At 41.7% G+C, this 27,251-nt stretch overlaps 1 protein-coding gene across 1 annotated transcript in view; it reads left to right on the forward strand.

Annotated features, from left to right (window-relative positions):
• Positions 1-27,251, forward strand: part of cemip (cell migration inducing hyaluronidase 1) — a 162,493-nt gene that overhangs the window by 56,538 nt on the left and 78,704 nt on the right. The window contains exon 2 of the mRNA XM_068730644.1: positions 17,818-18,009. Within this exon, the coding sequence (XP_068586745.1) occupies positions 17,955-18,009 (55 nt within the window). The 5' untranslated portion in view covers positions 17,818-17,954. The remainder of the gene's footprint in view (positions 1-17,817; positions 18,010-27,251) is intronic.

Here is a 27,251-nt window from a genome sequence, read left to right on the forward strand (position 1 = left end):
GTGTTGCTGATCTGACCGCAGTGAAAAAGCACAGAGGGGCAAACAGTACCTCTGCCTCACTGAAGGGGGCGAGCGAGAGCCCACGGGTCGGGTCCATGCTTGTTCTGTCGTTGCTCTTCTTCTACACTTCTCTTCTTCTTCTCATATTTTGCTTTGACCACAAGAATGTAAGATTATATATCCAAGCTTAAAAATGTCTCAAAAAAACAGGGAAATATGACCAAATCAACAGCAATTCAACGTTGGACAGGTGAAGTAACCTTTTATGTGTTTGTTGTTCTCTTTATACATCCGGGGTTGTTACGCAGATTATCGCGGAATCTCACGATTTACGCGGGTGGCGCCCGCGAGCGCTCCGCTTCTGAAACGCTCCCGGTGGAATCACATATGTACTTTACCTATGTGTGTGTAAATAATGCTGATATGAAATATGAAAAACAACCAGTAGTCAATGGGCAAGCTGCCAATTGAATGGTGATTTAAGCTTCTCTATTGGTTTCATATATTTGTAAATCTGACTCATGTAGAGTCAGTACCTCACCAGACACCAACCTCACCGCACGTCACTGCCTCTTGATATACTTAGACACAAAATCAAGGGACAATACTGAAGTTCCACTTTTAATGGGCACAATGACAATGTATTGAGGGTGTCAGGTTGGGGTCTACAGGGGTCCAGCAGTAACTGTTGGCCCAGGGCCCCTTAACAGGTTAATGTAGCCCTGCTTAGAAACATCTCTGCTTATTTTGTTATGACACCTGACACTCTCGCTCTTTCCAACACCTGACAGATAGTGCTGTTGGGACATAATGTTGACAGTTTGATGGGCCGTGCTGTTGACTGACAACAATATTAGAGATAGTTACAGGAGGCTGAGGCCCTGTTTAAGTGTATTTCTTGAGGGCACACATTTTAATTGTGAGGCACTGCTTTCCTGATATTCTGTACGGCTTTAAATAGATTTGTCTAGCTTTCAAAGCTCCCATAGTGAAGCTCGTAGTACAGGTCGGCTCTGTTTAATGACATCCAGCAGTGCTCTGTTGTTCTTAAAGATTAAAGCCCGGCATTACCCTGTGTGTAAGTCTAGTGAACGCCATCTAATTTAGGACATTACACACCGTCTCCTTTGAGGACTAAATGAGATTAAATTATTACGCTTCCAAGGATCACTCCCTACATGGGCATTAAAGCTAGAGTCTCAGAAGATACTGAAGGAAAAAAGACATGCATAGAGCAAGAAATGTGTAAAAATAGACAGGTGGACCTAACAGAACAGGAAAGGTAATTATGGGAGAAAGAAATGACTGGATTTCTGAGGGATTCATATCCTGACTGTATCACTGCAGATTGCTGCCATGTGAGCATGTGCCAATGTGTTTGGCTTCATGGGTTTCATGTCCCTGTCCTGTCGAAAAGCACCGATGTGTCCCTGTAGCAGCTCAGCTGTAGTTGTGTTTTACATTATGGATATGTGATGTGCCGGGGTTTAAAGATCAACTAACCTGCCAAGCAGAGGAGATTTAGCCAGATAAATAGAAGAGAGGAGAACCTTCCATCTCCTGCTCCTGACAGTCCAGCCTAAAGCACCAGCCGTTTAATATGTCACCTTCACATATTGGACTCGCTAATATATAGTGTTGTTTGGCATGGCTGACTGTTGAAGTGAGTGTGCATGTGTTTCTACAGGGGAAAAAAAGTCTTGCCCTTATTTTACTTTCAAATGTTGGACCATTTGGCAAGTCCCGTAGAAACGGGACACCTTGAGATGAGGTGATCCTATTAAAAAACATCCCCCATGTTTCCAGGACAGCGGCTCAGAGCGGCACCCGGCTGTGTCAGGACTCATGAGTTTTATCAGGGACCTGAGATTTGTGAGCTTTTCAGTCGTGCTTCTCTGCAGTCACGTAGAAAGATGTGTTCTGTATGCACATGCAGGCCATGGGAGAGGAATGAAATAAATAGGCAGTCGGTTTGTTAAATGTTTTCTTGGTTTAGGCCCTAACACCTCCATCAGCTGTTATTTCCTCTCTTCCTTCCACACTCATCACTCAGTCACAATTAGACACATTTTTGATGCTGTGTTGCATGTTTCAGAGGCTGTGAGAGGACAATGGTCCATGTCTTCAGAAGGAGCAGAGCTCCAGGCTCTATGACAGTTAGTGCATGTTAGCGTGACTGCTGCATCTCCTGGTTAGTTCAAAGTTCCAGTGAGGTTTCAAGCTGCATTATTGGTATCATGTGACCTGCTGGGTTTCAGTTAGAAGCATACTGAGTTACTGTGGCTTGGCGGCTTGACCCCAGAGAATGCTCGGCACAGGGGACATTTCTGTCCCTCTACCCAACATCTTCATCCTGTCTCCTGAGAAAGAGAACAAGGATGCAAGAATGTTAGGACTGTGTACTTTTTTGACTCAATCTCATGTACACTGTCCTCCGATTAATCCGCAGCTCAACATAGTCCCCAATATTTAAAAAAATGAATCTATACAGCACCATAACTTAAATAGTATACTCGCCTCATTCAATTAATATTTCCCCCAAATCAAGCTTGATTTATCTGGTATCTATGTAATCTTTAGACGCTGTTTGCTCAAAGATGAGTTCGTAAAGAGAGACCAAGGGGTCCAGCAATAGCTCAAGTAGATCCATTTCATTCCAACACAGCACACTTCACTGAAGTGAATTAATGAGATATTCTCTTGAGGCTACACCCCGTCCCCATCAAACTAGAGCTAATAATAAGTACTGACTGGTGTGTCACCTGTGTCACCTCACCATGTGAGAGACAGACAGACGGACAAGGGGTTGGGAAACATTCATGGTGTATTGTGTCATGGTTAAAATGGGCGTGCGGCTTCCAAGGGTTGCTAGGTCAGTGAAATGGAGTTTGTCATTCCAGTGGGCAGGGGGCATCGTGGCAGAGGGCGGGAGTTACGTCAACATCTGTTGATGTAAATATGATTCCACCCTGTCATCACTCCACTGCCGTCGCTGCTCTCTATTTTCAACACTTGACTTTCTTTTTTTTTTATCAACGGTATAAATAAATCTATGCCACAATTATATGCAGTATATGCACCTGGGAAAAATGTTGGCGTTGCATGTGACTGTCAACTTCTCGAGCATCTCTCACTTTGCCTCCTCTCAGCATGGTTGCTGTGTCTCACCAGGAGATGACTCTTAATTGGAAGAAGTACTTAAAACAAGCGTCGTTGTCTTATATATTTAGTCATCCCATCAGTGGAAACCTGCTAGCTGTGTGCTCTGTCACCCAGGACTGAATTAGGCAGGTAACATCTCTCAGGCAGCAGGCACTGGAGCCCTACATGATTGATCAAGGTGTATTAAACTGTAGGGAATCATAACGATGATTATTCCCGGTGAAATGGACAAGCATCGGGACATGACAGTACAATGGCTACAATGCAGTATTTGTCAACCGCGTAGAAGGATGCATGCGTAGAGTATACATGCATGCTTCCTTGTGCGCATTGATACAGTTGGTGGGTGAAGTGCAGTGGAAAGAAAATAGTTCCTACATGAAACTGCTCACGACAAGGTCTGTGAATTATTTTGATTAACCAGGTCGTGAATTCTGGAAAAAAAACTTTGATGTTGAGTTTTCAAATGTATTTTTGCTGCTTTTAGTGGCATCTAGTTCCATTATATTGGAGAGAAGGCGGACATCCCTTCGGCTGATATCTCCAACACTCAGCAACTCACAACAAAACTATATATAGACTGATAAATAGCTAAAATACTGGCAGCAAAGACGCCAGTAATTTACTGTTACTTTGAGCTGCAACTACTGTAATTTATTTCAACAGTATCTTACCATATATTGGACTATAGTATGTAATAGTGGAATAACTGGGTTTCACGGTAATTTTATGGTATGGTACCGTTTATTTACGAAGGATAATAAAATCTTTTGCATTAATTTCCCACAAATAAAAAATGTAGAAAATACAATGATTCATATACAATACAATATTGCTGAAGTGAGAGAGGATTGGACTGTCTGAGGAGTGATGACTGCCTCACTTCAACATCTTAGAGACACTTTGACATTTCCAGGTCTCCTCTCCCTTTTGAACATGTTCCGTTTCTTATGATTTGCAGTTATACAGTCGGCTCTATAAAAGCACAAATAAGTTAGAGTTAGGTAAGCAACGTTACATCTTCACATTGTAATTGCCGATTCATTTTTACTAACATTACCTTGGCTGGGTATGCTGTTGGCTAGCTAACGTTGCTACAGCTACTCGAGCTCGAGCTAGCTAACGTTACTACAGCTACATGAGCTCGAGCTACCTAACGTTGCTACAGCTACTTGAGCTCGAGCTACCTAACGTTGCTACAGCTACTTGAGCTCGAGCTAGCAAACGTTGCTACAGCTACTTGAGCTCGAGCTAGCTAACGTTGCTACAGCTACTTGAGCTCGAGCTAGCTAACGTTGCTACAGCTACATGAGCTCGAGCTAGCTAACGTTGCTACAGCTACTTGAGCTCGAGCTAGCTAACGTTGCTACAGCTACTTGAGCTAGAGCTAGCTAACGTTGCAGAGCTCGCTTCGCCCATTTTAGCAACCTGATGTAATGAAACAAACCCAATGAAACATTTGAGACGTTAACAGTTCAATAATCATGAAGACAAAACAATACTTTATCTACCATCGTAGCAGAAACATATGCCTTCAGTCAACAGTATGATGGTTGACCGACCATATATGAATATTTGTTAGTTGTTATGAAATACTGTATGATACCGTTGTAAATCCACCGTTAATTTACAGCAATTCATACAGTGCAGTGGTGAATAACTACTTCAACGCTAATATCTCCCCTTCCCACACATACTTCATTTGTGATATTCGTGTAATATTCTGCTCCCCATCTAGACAGCAGCACTGATACAGTGAAGTGAAGGTACTTTCAAACAGTCAAGAGAACCCGCCCCACCCCCCTCCCACCGCTAATGTCAAATAACTTTCATCATTTGTGTGTTTCAATTTCATCATGCTTACATTTTCATCTGCTATATTCTCTGGGCTGTGCAGGGATCACACAGTATGACTGCGGGACTCGCCGAGCTTCCCGCCCCATGCTGCTGGTGACTCTACCGCCAGCTTTAATGAGGTCATTTCCCCATCTCCTTCTCCTCTTTAATGTAACTCTTGAGAGATTTTATAGTGTTACCCCAGTGACAGATGGATTATTTTCTTGCATTCCGATTAGTAGTGCAACGGATCATAAAACTCACGTTTCGGATCGTATCACGGGCTCGAGTCACGGATCAGATCACAGATCGGATCAGCACAAAAGAAAAAAAGGGAGAAAATATAACTTTTAGAGGTCCCTGGTCATGTATTTTTGCCGCCGATACTAATTGCAGATCAATGATGATCCATATTGGCAGATACAGATCCCTTTGTTGTTTGATAGCGGCTGGTCTACACAGACTCCAGACTATTTATTTTCATATTCCTTCTGTCAATTTCAACACGGATTGTTTGTTTCCGATATAACATTATGCAATGAAAATGATATAATGGATTTACGTAACTATCTATTCTATCCAGCCTCCTCCCACAGTCAAAGACATGCAGCTCAGGTTAATTGATGACTCGACATTGCCCCTAGGTTTGTTGCCTCAGCCTGAGTAGTTGTGAATGAGCACAAGTCGTTAAATGACAAGCAAAAAGCTTCAAATGCATAGAAATGACACATTCAATGTTCTTAAAAGTGGAACTCTATTTAGACGCCTTCCCATCAGTCTGTGTTTTCATAATGCTTTTGTGTTTTATGTCAGAAACAGTAACCCTCAGTGTCTTACCCTGCCTTGTAAACCTCCCTCTCACTACAGGGTACTTGGTTCCGTTCAGCTGGCCGTGGCCAGAGGCATTATTTATGTTTTTAGGTTGTCTGTACATCATATTCTTGTGAAAGCAATATCTCAGGAATAGCTTCAAGGAATTTCTTCTTTTGGCTGAATGAATTACATTTTGTTGGTCTAAAGTTACAAGTTAAAGTAACATGGTTTTGGCCATGACTCAATAATTAAAATGCTAATTATGACAATGTAACACAAATGTCTAATAATATAAATATAAAGATAAAATGATGAAGTGATGACATTTTTGTCAGACAACTTCAACTTTACCGGTTGTCAAGTACATACAAGCGCAAGGTGGTAATTCTAGTTTTCTAATTGCTGGTAAACTTGTTGCCATTTGTTTGTATTAGTAGCCACTGTCAATTTTACAGCACTGAAACTTAGCCTAAAATGGGGATGGACATAAGGAGTGTTACACGGTTTAGTTATGTGCTGTAGCCACACGTTTAGAAGCTCTTAGTGACATTGCAGAATTTATTTCCATAATCCATTTAGTGCATCATCTCTTTATCAATAAAGACAAAAAACCACCTCAAGCAATTTAGGAAGTTTTATTGCATTTTGCTGCTTCCATTTTGTTTTTCAATATGCACATAAAAATATGTGAATAGAAACACGGCTAGTGTGTCACTCACTCATATTTACATTAAGTCATACTGAGTCATTCGCTTCTATTGTTTTACGGATGAATAAAATAGCTTTGCAGGAAATATTCTAGTAGATTTGCTTAAACATACAGACCATGTTAAACTTGGCTGCACCTCATGTGTTTCGTGCTGTCACTGTGTGTGTGTGTGTGTGTGTGTGTGTGTGTGTGTGTGTGTGTGTGTGTGTGTGTGTGTGTGTTTCTACCCCACTACATCCACTTGTGTATGTTGTTGTGTGTGTAGCTTACGGCCTGACAGGCAGTATCTCCAGTGAGGTTTCCTCTGTGTGTGTGTGTGTGTGTGTGTGTGTGTGTGTGTGTGTGTGTGTGTGTGTGTGTGTGTGTGTGTGTTTGGTGCATTCTTGTCTGACAGAGTGCATTCATTTGTGTCTCCCCACATGATTTCATGCTCACGCTAACCTTGTTAAGTGTACCTGGATCAGGTTGAGGACAGCATGTTCAGTATGTGACCAAATGTTATTTTCCTGCAACCAAATCCAGACTGCTTTTCAGGAAAAGATACACACACACACACACACACACACACACACATACACACACACACACACACACACACATACCCACACCTCCCCCTCCTGCCTGTTAGCATGTGTGTTGAGGCAGGTCTGTTATCAAAACTGGCTGACTGGCTGCTGAGTGAATCATATTACCCATTGTCACTGCAGGCCTCAGGATGTTGCTAATGGTATACATATTTTTAGCTCTGTGGGCAGACTTACTTCTCACATATCTCTGTGTGTGTGTGTGTGTGTGTGTGTGTGTGTGTGTGTGTGTGTGTGTGTGTGTGTGTGTGTGTGTTGCAGGGCTTGCTTAAACTTTTCCGGGGGCCCTAAGCAGAATTTGATCCTCAGCTCAGCAGCACGTTGACCTAGAGATTCACTATAAACTTGTTCCTACAATGCATTATTCCCATCAAGAGGTTTGGTGAAATCGAACCGGCTGTGAATGAGGAATGAGGTGTACTGCGAGATAAAACACAACAACAACAAGCCAGAATACATTCGATCTTTCGTTTAAAGTCAACTTTGCAATTTTCAAATGTGAAGAAAGGAAAACAAAATATGCCTTGTATAATGAAATGGTAAAAAAGAAAAAGACAACACATTCAAATGGAATCGGCTATCTTGCTTCTCATAATAATGCTAGTATTTAAAAGACAAATGAGTATAAATGCTTTGTTGATGGTTTCATACATTAAGTTATGTTTCCTACAAAGAGCACGTGCTTCCCTGCTCGCTCATTGATTGCTTTTTATTGAACTACTAATAATAACACATATTTAAGCTTGCATTTTTAAAACCTGGAGTGTGGAACTCATCTCCCCCTCTGGCAGTGAGAGTAGTCATACAACAGTGTCCATTGGTGCTGATGATGTATGCCTGCAGGTGAGCTCGCGGCATCTCCCCCCCCCCGTGCAAAAAAGAGCAGAGAGAAATTCAATCATTGAACCAATCACCGGAGGTGATCCGTGTTTTTCCTCACCCTCAATCGCTTTCCTACTGGATCAAATTTGTCCAGAGGGACGTCCAGGTCCAAAAGCAGAAGAGAACTGTGTCTTATACGGCGGGAAATCCTCTCTCGCACTCACTATTAATACTTGTGAACGCACGTTTTCATTTTGAAGAATGAATTCTGTGCTGAACACAGTAGCCTTTTTGAAAGGCATTTTAGTGACGATCGCAAGTGACGGATCATTTTGTTTTGTATCTAAATGTATCTGTTGAAGGACGCCCTGTATTCCACACACTGCCCTGGCTGCTGCTGCTGCTGCTCCGGCACTAAGGCTCCTCCTCCCTTTCTGGCCCCTGTAGCTCTGGCTGGTTGACGCCACGACAGCTTTAACTTGTCCATCCGTCCTCAGTGTAAATTGGCTTCGCTGTGATAAAGTAGAACACAGCACAATTGTGCTAAAGAGGGCACTGTTCATGTTAATTGCCACTGTTCAAGCCCAAAGTTTAATTGAACTGCTTTGCTAGCTTTTTAAGGTATACTTCACCCTTAAAATAAACATCTGTACATCAGGTACTCACAGCGTGTTACCTTGTATTTTTTTTAAAGAAAATGTAGTTTCTTCTCTCATGCCTCCACAGTGAACAAAACAAGTTCCTTTATGAACTGACCTAAATGAAGGCTGCGTTTAACAACAGCATAACTAATTGATTTACAAACTCTAACGCGAGTCTTGAGACGGTTGTGCGGAGGAAGTGTTTTAAACGGTCAGGTTTTAGTGAAGATGCACGTGCTGATAAATGAGACTTCGATTGTACTACATGAGCTGTGTGAGAGTTCGTGAACGGATGGTGTCTCAAAGCGGACATCATTCACTTCAATCCATCAAGTCTGTTTTTGGATTCTTTATCCGCTGTAGAGGCTTTAGAGAAAAACAAAGTCTTTAAGGAATCCAATGTAACACTGGGTGACTAATTCATTTATAAATAGGAATTTTTACGAGTTAAGTGTTCCTTAATTGTTTTTGTTCCAAAGAGAGACTTCCAGTAAGCAATTGTGTGTTTAAAATGTTCTCACTCCAGCCATGAGTATCGTTTACATGCCTGCAGCTGACTCTGGTTATTGCCAGGTCCTCTTAAGCTGTTTCCCCAGTGCCTTTGCTCCCGTTGTTCCGCTCGTGCCTTCCACACAAAAAGGCTGTAAGTGATGACTTGTTGAGTCGCTCTATCTCCTCCAGCACGAAGCCGTGCCACAATAAGACTTCAGCAAAGGCTGACTGCTGTTTGGAGAGGAACGCAGCGGCAGACGTCACCCCTGGAGGAACGACACCAGTGCATCGCAACCCAAAGCCAAGTCATTGTTTATTCTTGTGCAACGCCACAGTTCTTGTGTGTGCTAGAGCCACCTGTAGATCAGTGGAATTTTGCAGGAATGTTCATTACATTACATAATGTGGACTCTCCCATTAAAGGAAATTGCTCCATAGCTAAACCTAAGGATAACAACTCTTCTGGGTACCTTAAACTGGCTGTTTCTCTCGTTTACAGCAGCTATAGGCACTATTTGTCAACCTATTAATAAGAGAACACCTACAAACCATAGTAGTAGTAGTAATAGTAGTATTAGTAGTATGAGTAGCACACTTGAAGGTAATTTAAAAAACCTAAAACATCGGTTCTTTTGAGAAACGCACTGGATTACTAAATCAACACATCCATTCAAACGGCAGCCCATCAGCTGGGATAAGGGATTTCTCCACTTTAAATGGAATGCAGTGTGAGCTTATCAAAAATGTACAACAGCGGCGTGGTATTCCTGAAGCTGTACTGGGATTGGCTTCCTGCAGACGAGACGGGGAGCAAAACATTTATTCAGACGCGAATGTGAAACGTGAAGTGTGGAGTGTGTGTGAAGTCAGCAGATTTCCTTCACCTCCATATGGCTGGAGTTTAGTAAGACCTCAAACAGAGCTGCTGCTAAACCCAACTAACAGAGCTCCTCCCGACACTTTGTACTGCCCCGGAGGTATGTTATTACCGACTATTTATGGACTTAATGCATGTCTTTTGCGAGAGATTAATTGTACGTTTTTGTTCCCGTGGAAGTCATAAAAACCTCTTTGAAAAAGTGTCCTCCGCCCTCGGTTAACTTGTGTGTGTTGCTGCGTCTCTGTATGTGCGCTAGGCAGTGTAGTAGGGAAGGTGGCACATTTTTCACAGATGTTGATGTTCGAGGAAGTATGCGTGAGAGCAGTGCCAGCTTGAGTGTGACATTTGAGGGTCGCCATGAGCTCATAGACTCTATGACATAGTGTCCAAAAACCTGCAGGACCTGGCAGCACATATGCTAGTGCATGACATCAGCTCTGCGTGTCGTCTTCTCCCATAAATCTGAATTTACACCAATTACAATTACAATCTAATTACAATTAGAGATGTCATTTACACTTAATTAAGCGTGCATACGTGTGTTGTAGTGTGTTTGCATGTGTTGTCTCTCTGTCAGCAGCTTGAGGGCTGAAGGTGAAGGGCTGAGGGTGTGAATGGAGAGCTTATCTGTCCCTGCTGGCAGTATGAGCTCCCAGCTGTGGACTGAAGCTGGGGGGGGGGGGACTTGAGAGCGGACATCGTCCACTGCAGGAAAGCCACTGTGATGATCAAAGGCTGTTATCCACTGCCTTTCACAACGCGGCCATGTCCACTCTCAATTGGATAAATTAGAAATCTCGCATGCGAAACAAGATTTCATCCCCGCTGATATTTGACATCGTCGTGTATCATCACGGATCATTCACAGTAAAACATCTCCTTCTTCCTCCTTTTGGTTGGCAGAAGAAGAACACCACGTATTCCTGCCAGCATACATCGAGGAGTGTGTTCTCATGGATAGACTTGGCTAGAGATAACGGAACCTCTATTTCTATTTAGATCACTTGAGACCATTGATGAAATCTTTAATTTGGTCTCCTACACCCGTCTGACAGCATTAACATGAACCAAATTCAATGATGGCGCACATCCTGTGTAATCAACTTTATGTTCATTCTAAGCTGATGAGACAGACAGTAGGAGACGGCAGGAAACTGTCTCAAAGCGAGACCGTGTTAAAGAGCAAACTACGCGTTGGTTGTTTTTGAATTTCCCGTTTTTTGTGCCTCCTAGATTCCTTTCCTTGCCTCCGCGCTTTGCATCTTAGGCTGCGGTCGAAAAAGTCCTTTTTGCTTAGGAAGGTTCCTAACTGAGTGAAATGACCCGGAAGTATCTAAGCGGCCGCCATGATAACAGCTGTTTGAATTCTCTAAATGCTAAGGAAAGGTGCTTCAATGCTTCCTTTATTAGCTCCTTTAGCATAGGAAACACTGGACCTTCCTTTAAAGAAAGGAAAGAAGATAATTCCGCCCCACAATTCCTTGAATTTAAAGTGACGCACCATTCGGCCGTCCATGAAAACAAATGATGTGTTTATCTTACACAGGTTTAACAATCATACTCATACAGTCATAAAGTAATGGGATTCATGTTGAGGAATATGAACAGACAGCGACAGTCCTTTAGTTTCATTTCATATGTATTTATTTACTTTGAACATGTAACAAATAAGTAAAAAAACAAAACAAGCTAGGCCTATGATAAATTATTAAACTGTTAAAAAGCAAAATATAACGTTGAAACTACATTATTGCACAAAGGAAACATTGATATTGAACAGTTTCACTGACACGAGTGAATTGTTTCTACTGAAGCATGTTGATTGCTGTGTGACAGCAGCAGGAAGGAAGGAGCTCCGGTTTCTCTCCTTCACACCACGAGTGAAGCAGCGTCTCACAGAAGAAGCTCTTTATAAAGCCTGCATGGTGCTGAGCCACACATTTCATGGGGTCATGTCTTAGTTGTGCTTTGTGTCGTAGTTTCTCCACGGCAGACCTCCGTCAGTGAGTGAAGCTTAGTGAAAGTGGAGTCGGATTCTCTGAACACCACGGTTGTCTTTTCCCAACTCCTCATGAATTGTCCTTCACAACTTTCCTTGACCCCATGGCGTTTTCCATAGAGGTCAAGGAAAAGTGGTTAGGAATAGACGTTAGGAGATTACTTTGGGACTTTTCGACCACAGCGTTAGTCCCGCCCAGAGGAGATGCAGGCGGAGGAGGCGAGAGGAGAGGCAGCAGGCTTTTAACAAATAAGATATTCTTGCCTCGGAGAGTCATTTTTCTGCTCCTGTCACACATTACTCTGTGTGGCCTTGACTTTCACTGCAAAATATCAGTCCTGCACCTCTGTGGAAACAACACAGTCACGACTAGAAGTAGACGCATTGGCAAATGTAAGAAGGTTTCTTGTTTTGTCCGAACAACATCAAACATATTTGATCTACAATTATGAAAGACGAGAACGCCAGCTATCACTCACCTTTTGTTGTGATGTAATCAAACAACAAATCTAATGAAGTAATCAGAAAGGTTCCAGTATAATGTCAAATAATGTTGTGTCAATAGATTAATACATCAATGATAGCTCTACAGCAAAAATAACAAAATGAAACAAATGACACGTGCACTAACATGCACTAACATGCACTAACATGCACTAACATGCACTCACAGATGGTCCAACTTGCCACCTGGCTGCTTGGCACCATGTGGACAGGCCTATTGAGGAAGCATGAACCATCAAGTGGCTTCATGGCTAATTAAGTGGCTGCCAGTGCTGCACGATCAGCTCAGGACAAAAAAAAAAAAGAACACTTCAAATTTAAGAATATCAAGACAGAACAAGCTTGTATTAATAATGCATGAGTGGCTCACTCAAGTTGCTCCTGCCTTTAGCTCCCAGGTGTGTGATCTGCGAGAATGCATGTGATCCGTAGGTGAAGCACACATTCTGTCTTTTTGAACATGAGTATGAGCGAACTTCTCAGGGTCGTCTGTGAGATTGCGAGGCGACGCGCATCTGTCTGTGGGAATCGTCGTAACGCTACGAGTCCGATCGCATGGCAGTCAAAGAAATGCACAACATTCACCTCCTGAAAAGGTCGCAGGCAAATTCAAACAAGGTGGCGATCATCCACCACCCAAAGTTACTTTCATCCACCCTGCTTCTGTGTTAATGTGCTGATTCTTGTCATGAATCCTCTCAATTAAACCAGATATAATTTACATTTTTACATTACATTACAGTCATTTAGCAGACGATAATATCCAAAGCGACTTACAATAAGTGCATCAACATTGGTAATCAAAAGAACTACTAGTCACCAGAAGTCATAAGTACATTTCCTTTTCCAAACAAGCATGTAAGAGCATGAAGCAGAGCATAACTCAAAGCCAAAGTACAGAAACAAAGAAAAACAGTTAGTGCTATAAGTAATATGAATACAATAAGTGCAACAAGCTAGTATGAAAACAATAAGTGCTAAGTGGAAGGCTCAGGGTAGCACTTCCTGAGTGCTAATGGTATTAAGGCGGTAATGCAAGTTTAAGATTAAGGCGGTAATGCAAGTTGGGTGGAGCCCATGTAAACACCATACTCCAAACTGCTCACAGCTTCAGTCCGCAAAACTGTAATAACGCGTGGAAAAGTTTGATTTGCTCGTGTGAATGTTAATCTAATTAGATTTTTTTCAACGTGTCAGCCTGAGACTTGGACGTATATAAATAGACCGATGTTACACAATGGCGATCAAAAGTGTAGCGTATTCCTCTGAGGCCGCATTCCTGACTGAGAGCCAGAAACACATGCACTGAACCAGTTTTCGTTGCCAAGTCAGGAGCCTTTTGGCCCCCGAGAAGGAAACATGTGAGCCCCCTCATGACACGATCTCACTCATAATGAATCAGAGAGAATACAGTTGAGCAGCCCTACAGTCACTCCGCCATCTCCTTCCACACCACCACACGTGTGGGTCACTCCTGTTCCTCCAGGAATTTTGATCTCGCATAAATAAATACAGTCAAACAATAACTGCCATGAAAATGTTCCACATAAAAAGCTTCCTACATGTACAAACCACTTGCCACTTTGGACAATATGCATTTTTTGTTTTGTTTTGTTTTTGCAACATAGATCCATAAACCCAAGCAAGATAAATATCCATCTCCTGAACTTACATCTGTTTGATGGCAGCACACAGGTTTGTTCTTTTTCTTTCAGGATCAGCTGACAGGATGTTGCTGTTTTTCTTGCCGTGCAGTGCTGATGATCGTGTCCTCATAAGGCAGCTGAAGAAATGGAGTGATTTTTTTTTTTTGTGTGTTATTTTAGTTGGCAGCCATGTTTTCAAAAGAATAAACAATGGATCCACGAGAATGTTCTAATGTCCTTTATTTATATTTTATTATAAACAGCATGCTATTATTATTTTTCCAATAACTGAATAGCAACATGTGGTCATGTCTCATTTAATCCAACACGACTTTAGGTAAAGTTAAAGTGAAACTGCAGTTTTTTCAAAACTTGGTTTCAGACAGGTTGGTAACAAACCCACATTAGACCAAACCATTTGGAAGAGAACATGAAGCTGACGGGTGAATTACAGGGATAACCAACCCGCCTGTTGACATTCATGAGAATGTACAGACTCACTCCTCTTTGCTTGATTAGCTGCTATTGCCAGTGGTGGAGTTCAGGGTATATTCCGGGGTATACCCCTGTCTTTTTTCCTGGCTGTTCACAGTATTCCCACTAGAGTGCCGCTCGGGCCGCATATTTCTGTCCGAACAGCGCCCAAGAGTAACCGAGCCCAGCCTGAAACCGTCAAACATTCCAATTTTTTATGTCCGAACCGACCCAAGCGCAGTTAATGTAAGCTGAAACAAATTGCAAATAGTCACTCTGAGCGCCAGAATACACTCTGGCACAAACTGGAAAGTGTGTAAATTGTGGGTTTGTATGGTACTCTGGGCATTCTGTCACACAGACAGTCGGTCCATCATTTGAAGTTTTCACTCTTTATTTTTACTAAAGAGAACTTCAAGCAACATGTCAAACCCGAACATCATTTGTAAATAATTGTATGAACTCAGCCCGACCCGTTGGGTCCCGCAGGGCTCAGAACCACAGAGGGACTAATAAAGGATTATCTTATTTTAACCACCTATCAGCTAAAAAAAACCCACTGGACTTTATAGGAGACCCACTTCCTCCTGAGTAACTTACCCATCTACCTGCTGGTACACCCTTCTCATTATGCTTAAACTTACATCCCATAATGCAACTGAAGGGCAGCATTCACCGTGGCTTCTGTGGAGCGCAGTGGAGCAGAGCACGCAGAATAATTATAGAACGCTGCCACATACGGTACATTCTCTGATCTCAGGCGTCCTCCTTTCGTCTTCAATCTGATCCGATTCCGTCTGAGATGATTTATTATAGATCGTCTGTGCAGCGCATGTTGTAGTAATGCTGCTGTGTACAACCTATAGTGAGAGCAATCATCTTTCTAGTGTACAATCTCGAAGAAAAAGATGAACGATAAACACGATTGCTGTAAACGTATCATTTTACTGGAGAATCTGTACATTCCTGCAGCACTTAAACCGCTCTCCACCGTCAGAATTTCTCTTCAAACTGAAGATTACAAAGTGTGTGAAACGTCCTTGGATCCGCGGTAACTGTGACCACCAGAAGACACACTAGTTGCTAAAAAGGCGCACTTTGCCAGCAAGAAATGGATTCTTTCATGTTCTTTTGTTGCTGTTGCAGCTCAGGGAGCAGCAGCAGCAGCAGCTAGATGAGATAATCCTATGATTTGTATTGATATGCAGAGGAGGTTACCTGGAAGAAAGCTTGCAATGATTACTACACGGCCGTGACCTGTGAGTGTGCGCGCGCACACACACACACACACGTATATAGAGGCTTCACATGGCCAGATCAACTGCAAAGCATATGCACACCCTCGCATTAATACGCAGACATTCGGACAGAGATGAAGTGTGTTGAAATGAGTAATAGAGGGACCGGCTGCAATAGCGGCGCAACGTCTACCAAACAAATTGAATGAAATATAAGGCTGTGTGTGGCTCATTAAGACAACACGCATGGTAAATAGAGAGAAACTCCCACCGACTCTGTCACCAATAGTCAAACGGCAAGCTTAGTTGCATGATCAAATAAATTATGATTAATAATTATCGCATTCCTTTACGCCCACGGTCTTTTACTGAGTTCTCGACTTTGCAGCACGAGCTAATTACGGCTAATCAAAGCCAGCACGGGGATGCGGCACAGTGTACGGCCATTCACGCTGTTTCCTGGAGGTCATGGAACGCTCGGGGAATCTTCCCCAGGCAGAGCTACTGTACCCGTAATCTGCAGTAAACACTGTTCATTCCTTAAGTAATTAAAATGTCATTGCATGATTTACAGACTTTTTTTTTTTTATGTAGCTGCAGATAGCGCCACTTTTTAAACAACGGGGGAACAAATCCTACTGTGTTGTATTTGATACATTTCAGATTGCACAGACATTTGCGCCGCTTGTTGATCCGTCCAAAAATGTCTGACAATCGCAGTATTTCCCACGCACAGCGTAGTGTGTAAATGTGTGCGCAAATGAGCACAGTGCATGTCCTGAGTAGCCTTGGACGAGCGTCAGCCTCGTCAGACGTGTGCGTGACTGCAGGGCTGTAGTCAACAACACTTACCGTTAGTGTTTGGTCCGAGTCCAGACGATGTTATCCGACTGCTGGTCAGAGTAAGACTATTTGCTGAAATTGTGGTTATAACTTGTTAACTGAAAACAGTGCTGGCTCTCCAGTCTGCTAAGAGAGACTGGAAAAAAAGATAAAATAAAGAAAAGCCAACTTGACTTGGTTGAGACAAAAGGACTTGGCGAGCCGCTGATAAGTCAGAGAGTGTAGATGCAAATTGTAGCACAGGTTTACAACCAATGCATGCTAAACATAAGGAATGTGAAGGAAGGCTAGCAAAGACTGTCAGTGGTTATACAATAATCAAGATGGTGGTATGATTTGAAGGTGGAGTTAAACTGTTCTGGACACAATTTACATTTTTGCACATAGTAGATATGAAGTTATCGGTTATCAGGAAAAACCAACCCAAATCATCACGACGCTTGGTCAGGACCCCTTGGCTGAACTTTGTAATGCACTGGGAACTTTGGTTCAGGCAACAAAAGTACTTGGTTAGGTTTAGCAAAGGATCATGTTTTGGGTTTAAGTTTGTTATGTAACTTCAGTTTAGTATGTAAGTCAAGTATACGTTACTTAAGGTGACTAAGGCAACTTAAAATAAGTCGATGTTTGTTTGGTTTCACAAAAGGAAATGAACAGTGGGTGAAAGTCCTGTGTTTGTTAGATCCATCCACCTCCAATGCACTAATAATGGTGTCTCATAATGACATGGATGTGTTTACCTTGGCATTAGTTGTCTCATGCAGACGCTTGAGGGGGCCTTGTGCAGTCGTTTCTCTGTTTTACTTTTTTTTCCAACTTTCAACGTTAACCAAAACTGTTTAAAACTGACAGATAACAGGAGATTTTCCTGGAAACGTGATTGGGAATGCAGTTTAGTTGAACGGAAACGTTATTTTGCAGGAGACAAAGTTGCGAATCAGACTCTGAGAGACAAAAGCAACTTGGCAATGAAAAGCATGCAGCTCAAAGTGTCTCTACTGTCTCCCTACATTCAGTAGAAGAATCTACCGTCATGATGACTTTAAATATGAAGCTAAAACCAACATATGGTGTTCTGAAAGACTATCCTACTGTATGACATGCTTGTCCACCAGGGAGTCACCTAGTTGTACATGTCTTACTGAGTCCTCTGCATTTTAATGTGATGTTCTAGGTGCCTTTGGTGGCCTCCCGCGGTGAACTCGGCACACCCACTGTGAAACTCCCTCTGACGTGACGCCCACCGGGAGGTCTGAAGCAACCTCTCAAGGGTTCCGAGGTGTAAAGTTGGTCAGCAGCGGACTGAGAGCGATGAAGACATGCGCCATGTTTCTGGCAGCTCTGCTGCTCCCCAGCATCCAAGCAGGTGAGGACATGTTTCCTCTTTTCTTTTTACTTCTCTGTATGTTCTTAAAACCAATGGGCTAAGGACACTTTACATTTACTTGAAATACAATTCTATCACCCTAAAAAAAAACACTGTGATATCAAACTGATTCACATTAGTGAATAGTGCTGAATGAGAAGTGGGTGTAAAGAGAGAGAAGGCTACACAAAAATCTTAGCTAAACATCCATAATTCATGATGTTGGCCTTCAACTTAAGACATTAATAACAATCCAGCTTTTTGAATAAAAGGCTGGGTGAATAGTGTTGAACTGTTCACTGAATTATTCATGTGGGTGTCTTGAAACAAGGATATTATTTTGGAGCAAATGACATTTAAAGCAAAGGCGTCACTTTCAAACATAGATATTCCATGTTTTTGTTTAATCAGTTTTGCCTTGTCATTACAAAGCCTGCGTACTGCACTTCTTCTTGCTCTCTAGTCAGTTCTCTGTTGCCTCTATCACGTAATCCGACACCATTGTGTTTGACACATCACTGTACATTATTACAGTCAACAGTCTGCAGCGAAGTGTACCCGAAGTGTGCCTGTAGCATCTGCTCCATGTGTAAACACCAGCAGCTGTCGAGAACTATGATGGATTGCTCCCTAAGACATAGCACGACGTGGTAACGTGCCAAAGCCCTGTAGCTTTCAGATTGATTGAGAGTACTTATCATATTCTGTTGATAACCAATGTGCAATTGGAAATAAGTAGATATCAAAGGGTTGGCAAATCAATACCAAAATTGAGTGAATCAAGGCTTTTCCAGGACTTTTATCTGCAACAGAATGCAGGACATGAAGTGGTTGTCGCACAAATTTCACACAAATGTTCGACAAGGTAAAATGATGAAGTGAAGACATGGATGTAAATTGCAACATGTCTCTGGTTGGTGGAGGCATAAAACCGGTATTCTAGTTAGTCGGCGCAGGGTAACAGTGGTGCACAGTATTCACCTGCAATGCCACAAGGTTTAAATAAAAAATAAATAAATAAATAAAATCATCTTGTGGAGTTGCAGCTGAATAGTTGAAAGATGAGAGAAGAGAGCCTTGACAGAGACAGAGCGCTGGTGTTTTCCTTCACTGATCTGAACTGCAGGACATCTGTTACTATTTAAACCTCAACCTAACCACATGTTACGTTACCTTGACCATTTCACAACATTAACAAGGTGTTGCAACGTAAACCTTGACCATTTCACGTTTAACGCGTGTTACAATGTTAACCTAGATAGTTTCATGTTAAACACGTTACGTTAACCTCAACTGTTTCACAATAAACATGTTACAACATTAACCTCAGACGTGTCACAATAAACATGTGTTACAACTTTAACCTCAGACGTGTCACAATAAACATGTATTACAACGTTAACCTCAACCGTTTCACAATAAACAAGTGTTACAACTTTAACCTCAGACGTGTCACAATAAACATGTATTACAACGTTAACCTCAACCGTTTCACAATAAACAAGTGTTACAACTTTAACCTCAGACGTGTCACAATAAACATGTATTACAACGTTAACCTTAACCGTTTCACAATAAACATGTGTTACAACGTTAACCTCAGACGTGTCACAATAAACATGTTACAACGTTAACCTGAAATGTTTCACAATAAACATGTGTTACAACGTTAACCTCAGACGTGTCACAATAAACATGTGTTACAACGTTAACCTCAGACGTGTCACAATAAACATGTGTTACGTTAACCTCAGACGTGTCACAATAAACATGTGTTACATTAACCTCAGACGTGTCACAATAAACATGTGTTACATTAACCTCAGACGTGTCACAATAAACATGTGTTACATTAACCTCAGACGTGTCACAATAAACATGTGTTACAACGTTAACCTGAAATGTTTCACAATAAACGTGTTACAACGTTAACCTCAGACGTGTCACAATAAACATGTGTTACAACGTTAACCTCAGACATGTCACAATAAACATGTGTTAAACGTTAACCTCAAATGTTTCACAATAAACATGTTACAACATTGACCTAGACCAGAGGTACCTAGACCAGAGGTACCTAGACCGCGGGCACCTGGTGGCCCGCAGGGACCACGTGAGTCGCTCACAAGGCATGTTCTAAAAATAACACTAGTCACCATGGAGCTCCATCTAAACATTTTAGTTACTGTTCTTTTTAAATCAAAAATGCTTTAAAAAAAAAGTAGATTTTAAAAGGACAAGGCCGCCGCGCTGCACTAGGTTTTCAGGTTCCTAATGGCGGGCACTTCCCGATGGCGCCAGACGTGCGGCCCCAGCTGTCCCCGCCGCGAGCGCACCCCTTCGTCAGGTCCGTCAGTCCTCGGAACAGGTTGCGGGGCAACAACTCGTGGGTGGCGGGGGTAGAGGCGAGGCAACGTAGTCCGACCGAAAAGGCCCAGACTAGAGGTTTGACCGCGGGAGCCCGAAGACACTCGGGCGCCTCGGAGGGTTGGATCCCCCCCTCGGCTACAGACGAGACTGTTTACTAGACTGTTTTTTTATCTTACATAACTGATAATTTGTATAAACATGGGACAGAGTTCATGATTTGTTCAAAAAATATAACAAAAGTAGTGGTTAATACAAACAAGACATGATGTGAAGATATGACAGTTAATGATTTCCTAAAAAATGTTAGAAGTGATAATTTGTACAAACATATAACAGCAGTGCTTTTGAACAGAATACACAATCATTGTTATTAATTATTGTAAGGAATAATTAACATTGACATGTGATCAGACAGTCTCTTCACATATATTATCATGATTATTAAAAGGTGACCTGTGCAACTTTGTTATTCAGAAAGCTTGTATCAAACAAGTAACCCTTCGTACTACTCAGTACCCTTGAAGTAGCTCTCAGTTTCAAAAAGGTTGGTGACCCCTGACCTAGACAGTTTCACAATGGTAACCACATGTTATCTCTACCTCGACCGTTTCACGATAACGTGTGTTAACATTAACCTTGATAGTTTCACAATGGTAATCACATGTTACAATGTCAACCTTAATCCTTTCACTACGTTAACCAGGCGTGAACTACTTAAAAGGCCCAAGCAGCAAAATAGGACGAGTGGAAATGAGATCATGTTGAACTGATCCTGGCCCTGCTCTGTATGTGTGTGTGTGTGTGTGTGTGTGTGTGGAATGGTGGTATTAAAAAAAAGCCCATTCACTATAAACTTAACACATCTCTTAATTCTCTCTCACTGGCTTTTTTTAATTGCAGATTTATTGTGCCTGCAAACAGAGGTTTTTCTGAGTTGTAAGCTAATCTTTCTAATCACAACCACAAGAACATCTCAATCTGAGACAGCTGGCTTTTTATTTGAGGGGGGTGCATCTAAATGAGGAGCTCAAGACACGGCGGAATGCAGTGACATCATGATAAACTCTGGTAAATGGACTGTACTTATATATAAATGGACTATACTTTTCTAATTTTCTAGTATTCCGACCACTTGGCCAGTTCCTGCCATAACTTGGCCAAGAGACATGTTAGTCAACGGGTCCGAGATTGCCAAGACCAAGGTTGCAGTCGGGTCGGCTTCATGACCTGACGAGGAGACGGACTTTCATGATGAGGAATGTGAACAACCAATGCATGATGCAGAACAGCCATTAGCCATCGACACCTTGTGATGCTTTCAATACGCAGAATTGGTTTTCTTCCACTATGATGCACCACACGGGATACAATCTCAAATTGTCATACCTGACACCCTGTGCCTGTTTAAGCGGACCATTGGGCTGATATCAAGTAATCTGAGCATAAACGTCATTCGTAGAAATATGAAAAATCCCAAAACTGGCTTTTTCTATTGGAAGGTAGTCGAGGTGCAGTGCAAAAGCAAAGAAGCAGTGAGGACTGCAGGCAAAACTTCACAACAGGACCAATGCTTCTGAACAGCCACATTCCAAGTGTGAGTGTTGGACTGTCAGTTTCAGAAAGTTACAGAAATATTCGGACAGTGTTTTGCTTTTCAGTTTTATTAAATGACAGTTGAATAATCCCTGTCATCTGTGGAACGTTAAAAAGCAAACAGCATTAGAAATACCAGTACATCAACGATAAGCAATGGATATAGAGACAAGCCTCATAATAACAATACACATTAAGTAGGAAATGTGTAAATGGAAATAGGCAAAATGTGTGAAAAATATGAGCGCTAAGCAGGCTTCATCTCATTAGCAAATGTGTTGTTAAGATGGATTTGTTTTGTTTAGACAATGTATTCCATCAGTTCATTTCCTCTCCATTTCATGCCTGCGTGGTGGTGCGCAAACACAGCAGTGTTTAGACAACTAATTTAAATTATTGTAGTGCTGTCAGCACTGCCTAGATCAGGGGTGCCCACACTGTTCCGGCTTACGAGCTACTTTTAAAATGACCAAGTCAAAATGATCTACCAACATTCAAAATGCTAAATATCTATTTATATATATCTATATATATATATCTATATCCATATATATATCTATATATATATATATATAGATATATATATATATTTAGATATAGATATATATATATCTATATATATACTGAGTATACTTTATATTTACAATATATGTTGCCTTACCTTGCATAACTGCATGAACCCTTATGGCACATTACAATTCTGTACATTTTTGGTCATACCTTGCTCTGATGACTTGCACTGAATGGAATCAACCAGGGCTGCATAGTCCGGACAGTAGCTGGTAGCCAGCCTCAAGCAGACTTCAAATGATCATCAGTCATGGTGGAACGGTGTTTGGATTTAATATTCATTATGTGGGGAAAGGCTGACTCATATAAATAAATAGAGCTGAATAATGCAGTCAAGAAGGGAGCACATTTCCTCTGTGAGTAAGTTCCAGAACTGTCCATGAGACTGGACTTCAGCTGAATGTCAGCCAGTAGTGTCAAAATCTCATCCTCCACTCCAGACGGGTTCAGCAACAGCGTTGTAATTTTTGAATCAACCTCAATATCTTCCCGAAATGTGCAGCACATAAATGTAGCGACTGGCTCGAGTAAAGCAAAGTCTTGAAAGCGTTTGTCAAACCCTGGCAGACACTTGTCGATCTGCTCTGTGTCGCGCGCACTGTTGAGTTGCGCACACGGCTTCCGTTGCGTCTCCAGCTCTGACGCAAGGTTTTGGAAGTTCCCCAAATCACGGCGCTGCAGCTTTAGCTTCTGTAGTAGAAAGAAATTGGGAGGCTAACTAATTAGCTCGCCGGAGTTTTGCGGTTGACCGCGCATACGTGGTGACCCGTGTGTTAGAAAAGGCGTGATCTCAGACTGGCTGCCCTGTACGTCAATCAAGTGACAAATGCCATGAGGACATCTCATTTTTTTTGAATGGCATGCGGTCTACCCACACTAAGTATTGGGCACCCCTGGTCTAGATGTAGCATAGCCTTCCTTTTTTAAATTCAATTCAATTTAATCTGCTTTTTTGGAATGCGTGTAACCAAGACGATATTGGCAAGCATCACTTTTCTTTCTTAAAATCTGTGTAGGGCAGGTGAGAGGGAAGGTTAGAAGGGTCAAACAAACACAGGATAGTCCCAGTTTATGTCCCGTGTGAAACCAAGTCAACAACTTAACTAGCGACAGTGACAGCTAAAAGTTTTCTGAAGTCTAACCTAACTAGTTTTTTTGCGCAAGTAAATCTAAAAACTGAGTAAACTTCCAAGGGCGGTTTATTGAGACCTTTTTGTTTAATGAATTAATGAGCATATTGTTCGTCTCTGGGCTACTGATATGAAACAGCTGTGACTTTGACCTCTTCAGACAGAAGTGTGAAACATCCCAGTCTGCTGAACAGGAACTTAGTTTAGACCCTGATCCCTGATCCCTGCTGTCGGAACGCAATGAGTTCTTCAAAAAGGTCCCAAGCTGACATTTGTCTTGTGGGGAGCATTTTTTTTTACATACATTCAACTCAAGTTTTGGTACTTTGATTATGTTTAACATGGACATCTGATATCATAACAGTATGAAAGTATTGACAATCACAATAATAATTTAAGAGCATTTCAAAGAAGGCTGGATGACCTTGGTTGATGCAATTTGCTACTTTTGTTTTAGGTCTGTGTTTTCTTTATGTTTGTGTTTATTACATGTTGCTTGTGAACATTTCACGCTGCCAACTTGGCCAGGAGCCACTTGCAAAATGAGATTCAAAATCTCAAGGGGATTGAAATAAATAAAAAAATAAATACATTTTTATTTTTAAGTTAATGAGTTGGAATAAAATCTGAAGATCTTTACATTTATAATCAGTCCTTGGACACAAGGAAATTGCACAGTGGTGTTTTGACATCTCCAGCCTGCACCGTCGGAGCATCCCTGATTGCAATGGGGTGATTTCATTTGATTCCATCTCCCATACGCAACTCTGAAAAACGAATTGTGTGGAGGCTTGGTTTCTGGAACTTTATGACCAGTTAAACGGTCTCTTAATGCTCTTATTCGCTCTGATGTAATAATTAATTTAAACAGTTTTAATTACTATTGTAGTGCAGCCGGATTAATAATTATGTTCTTAAGGATTTAGCACCCAGATCAGCTCAATAGAGTTGAGTTTTTGGTTTGTTAATATTTCATTTCTGTTACTGAGCAATTGTCGGTGAGTTCCAATATTTCTAATGAAATCCTTTTTCCCCATATTGAAGTGTATCAAACAAACAATATGAAGATACAGTAGGCTGTTTGTCGAGTGTACTGCCAGATGGTGGAATCAGGAGCTAAACTGTGAGCTCTGGTGTATTTCGGCTGGTCTACCCTGAACAAGCTCACAGCATGAACACACCACAGTGTAAACAGTGGTGGCTTAAGAAGACAATAATGCATCTGCTCAGTCAGTTATTACCCTTTTCTGTAATTAGAGTTGTGAAGAAACCAGGTGTAACACTTTGAAGTCTTCATTGCTCCTGTTTTTGTTTTTTTGTAGCATAATTCTCCCTGACTCACCTGTGTTGATGGTTTGATGGACGTCAGGCGCCGTTCATTGTGTTTTCTTAATAAGAAAAGATTTTCAAGCAAAGCAAGGAAGCAGGTTCAGCAGTTTTACTCACAGCTGTCAAACGCTCCAGTTAACGGGCAGCCACAGAAGGACTGACTTCATACGCTCACTCAGAAATGTGTGTGTAAATAGCTGCTGATGAATAACTTTTTAATGCTGTACGTAGCGTTTCCACATCATGCCTGTCAGTCCATTTTTTTTTTCTGGCAATTAAATGTGCTTTTAATTGACATAAAAGCAGCTCACGGTAAACAAGAAGGTGAAAGAGAGAAGGCAACACAAGTTAAGTGACCAGCGATAAATCCACAGAAACTTAGAGACAGGTTACAAAGTCACTGTGGTATATAACAGGGGTCCCTCTGCACAATACAGTACTTTCACATAAACAAAATAACGAATTAAATAGCAGCTGTGCTACTGGAGTTGAACTTGCATATCTAGTCAGTATAATAGCCTATATCACGTCCGCATTTCGAGTTAGGTTGCCCGGTCACTTCCGGCGCTCGTAACACCAGCACACAGTTATGGCATTTTCTCCATGTTTTCATGTTATTCAAGCATTGTGCCATACGTTGGCAAGAAAAAGGAGAAAGGCTTCAAACTATATGTTTCAATCTAAATCCACAATCTCGATCTGGATGTGTTATGGTAGCCCGTAGTGAAAAAGCACAGAGGGGCAAACAGTACCTCTGCCTCACTGAAGGGGGCGAGCGAGAGCCCACGGGTCGGGTTCATGCTTGTTGTGTCGTTGCTCTTCTTCTACACTTCTCTTCTTCTTCTCATATTTTGCTTTGACCACAAACATGTAAGATTATATATCCAAGCTTAAGAATGTCTCAAAAAACAAGGAAATGTGAACAAATCAACAGCAATTCAACGTTGGACAGGTGAAGTAACCTTTTATGTGTTTGTTGTTCTCTTTATACATCCGGGGTTGTTACGCAGATTATCGCGGAATCTCACGATTTTCGCGGGTGGCGCCCGCGAGCGCTCCGCTTCTGAAACGCTCCCGGTGGAATCACATATGTACTTTACCTATGTGTGTGTAAATAATGCTGATATGAAAAACAACCAGTAGTCAATGTGCAAGCTGCCAATTGAATGGTGATTTAAGCTTCTCTATTGGGTTCATATATTTGTAAATCTGACTTATGTAGTGTCAGAGCCTCACCAGCCACGAGCCTCACCGCACGTCACTGTACTGCACCGCTCTCTGTATCCGCTGTGTGGCGCTATAGAACACGTCCAAACATGCGTTATGTTGCTCTATATCAAGTGCAAACCACATAGTGTGAAAGTCATGTGAATCGGATGCTGTTTGTCAGAAAACGCATATTTACTTGGTCTGTTGCATTAAAGCGGTAAAGACTAAAACTAATACTGAAACTAATAAAAACTAAACTCAAACTAAGCATTTTCAAAAAATAAAAACTAAACTAAACTAGCAAACCTGCTTTAAAAACTAAACTGAAATTGAAAACAAAAAGTCAAAACGAAATAAAAATAAAAACTAGTGAAAAATGCAAAACTATAATAACCTTGCCCTTAACATGTTTGTGTTCTAGCTAAAGCTAATGGCTAGCTTTGGCTAGAACACAAACATGTTAAGGTGCTAACTGCTAATGTCATGAGTCTGACCATTTGTGTTGATCAATGTTGTTCTGTCACTTCTTTTACACACGTTCTATGTCTCTTGTTATTTGAAGCGAGTAAGATGATTTTCACAGTAGTTTGACGGAAAAAAAATCTTTCAACCGCTTGCGATGGTTTTCAGCAGCTGGAGTTTTCTCAGTTGTAATATGGATGGCCAAATTGTCATCCTGTGAACTGCGAAATTAGCAGGGGCCATTAGGCGAATTCCTGTGGGTATAATCCTGACATCACATGTAACAGCTGGGGGCAGCATTAAATCAGGGAAACAGCAGGACAAGAGACTGGGTTTGATTGAACAAAGGAAACAGACATCAGCTTTTTATTAACACCAGACCCAAGCTTACATCCACTGAGAACAGTTCAGGTCTGGTCATTGATCAGGAGTCGGTTTTCATCATCAGAGACCATCTATGAGCAGAGGCAAGGGTCACTGTCTCTCCCCATATATAACCACCAAAAATTCTACCCTTAGGTCACGTCATGACGCCGGAGCTTACTCCATCTCATGACGCTCAAGAAAAACACTCGGAAG

This window comes from Cebidichthys violaceus, unplaced genomic scaffold (genome assembly GCF_023349555.1).
Source record: "Cebidichthys violaceus isolate CVI_PGR_0920_01 unplaced genomic scaffold, fCebVio1.0.p SCAF_5, whole genome shotgun sequence".
NCBI lineage: Eukaryota > Metazoa > Chordata > Actinopteri > Perciformes > Stichaeidae > Cebidichthys > Cebidichthys violaceus.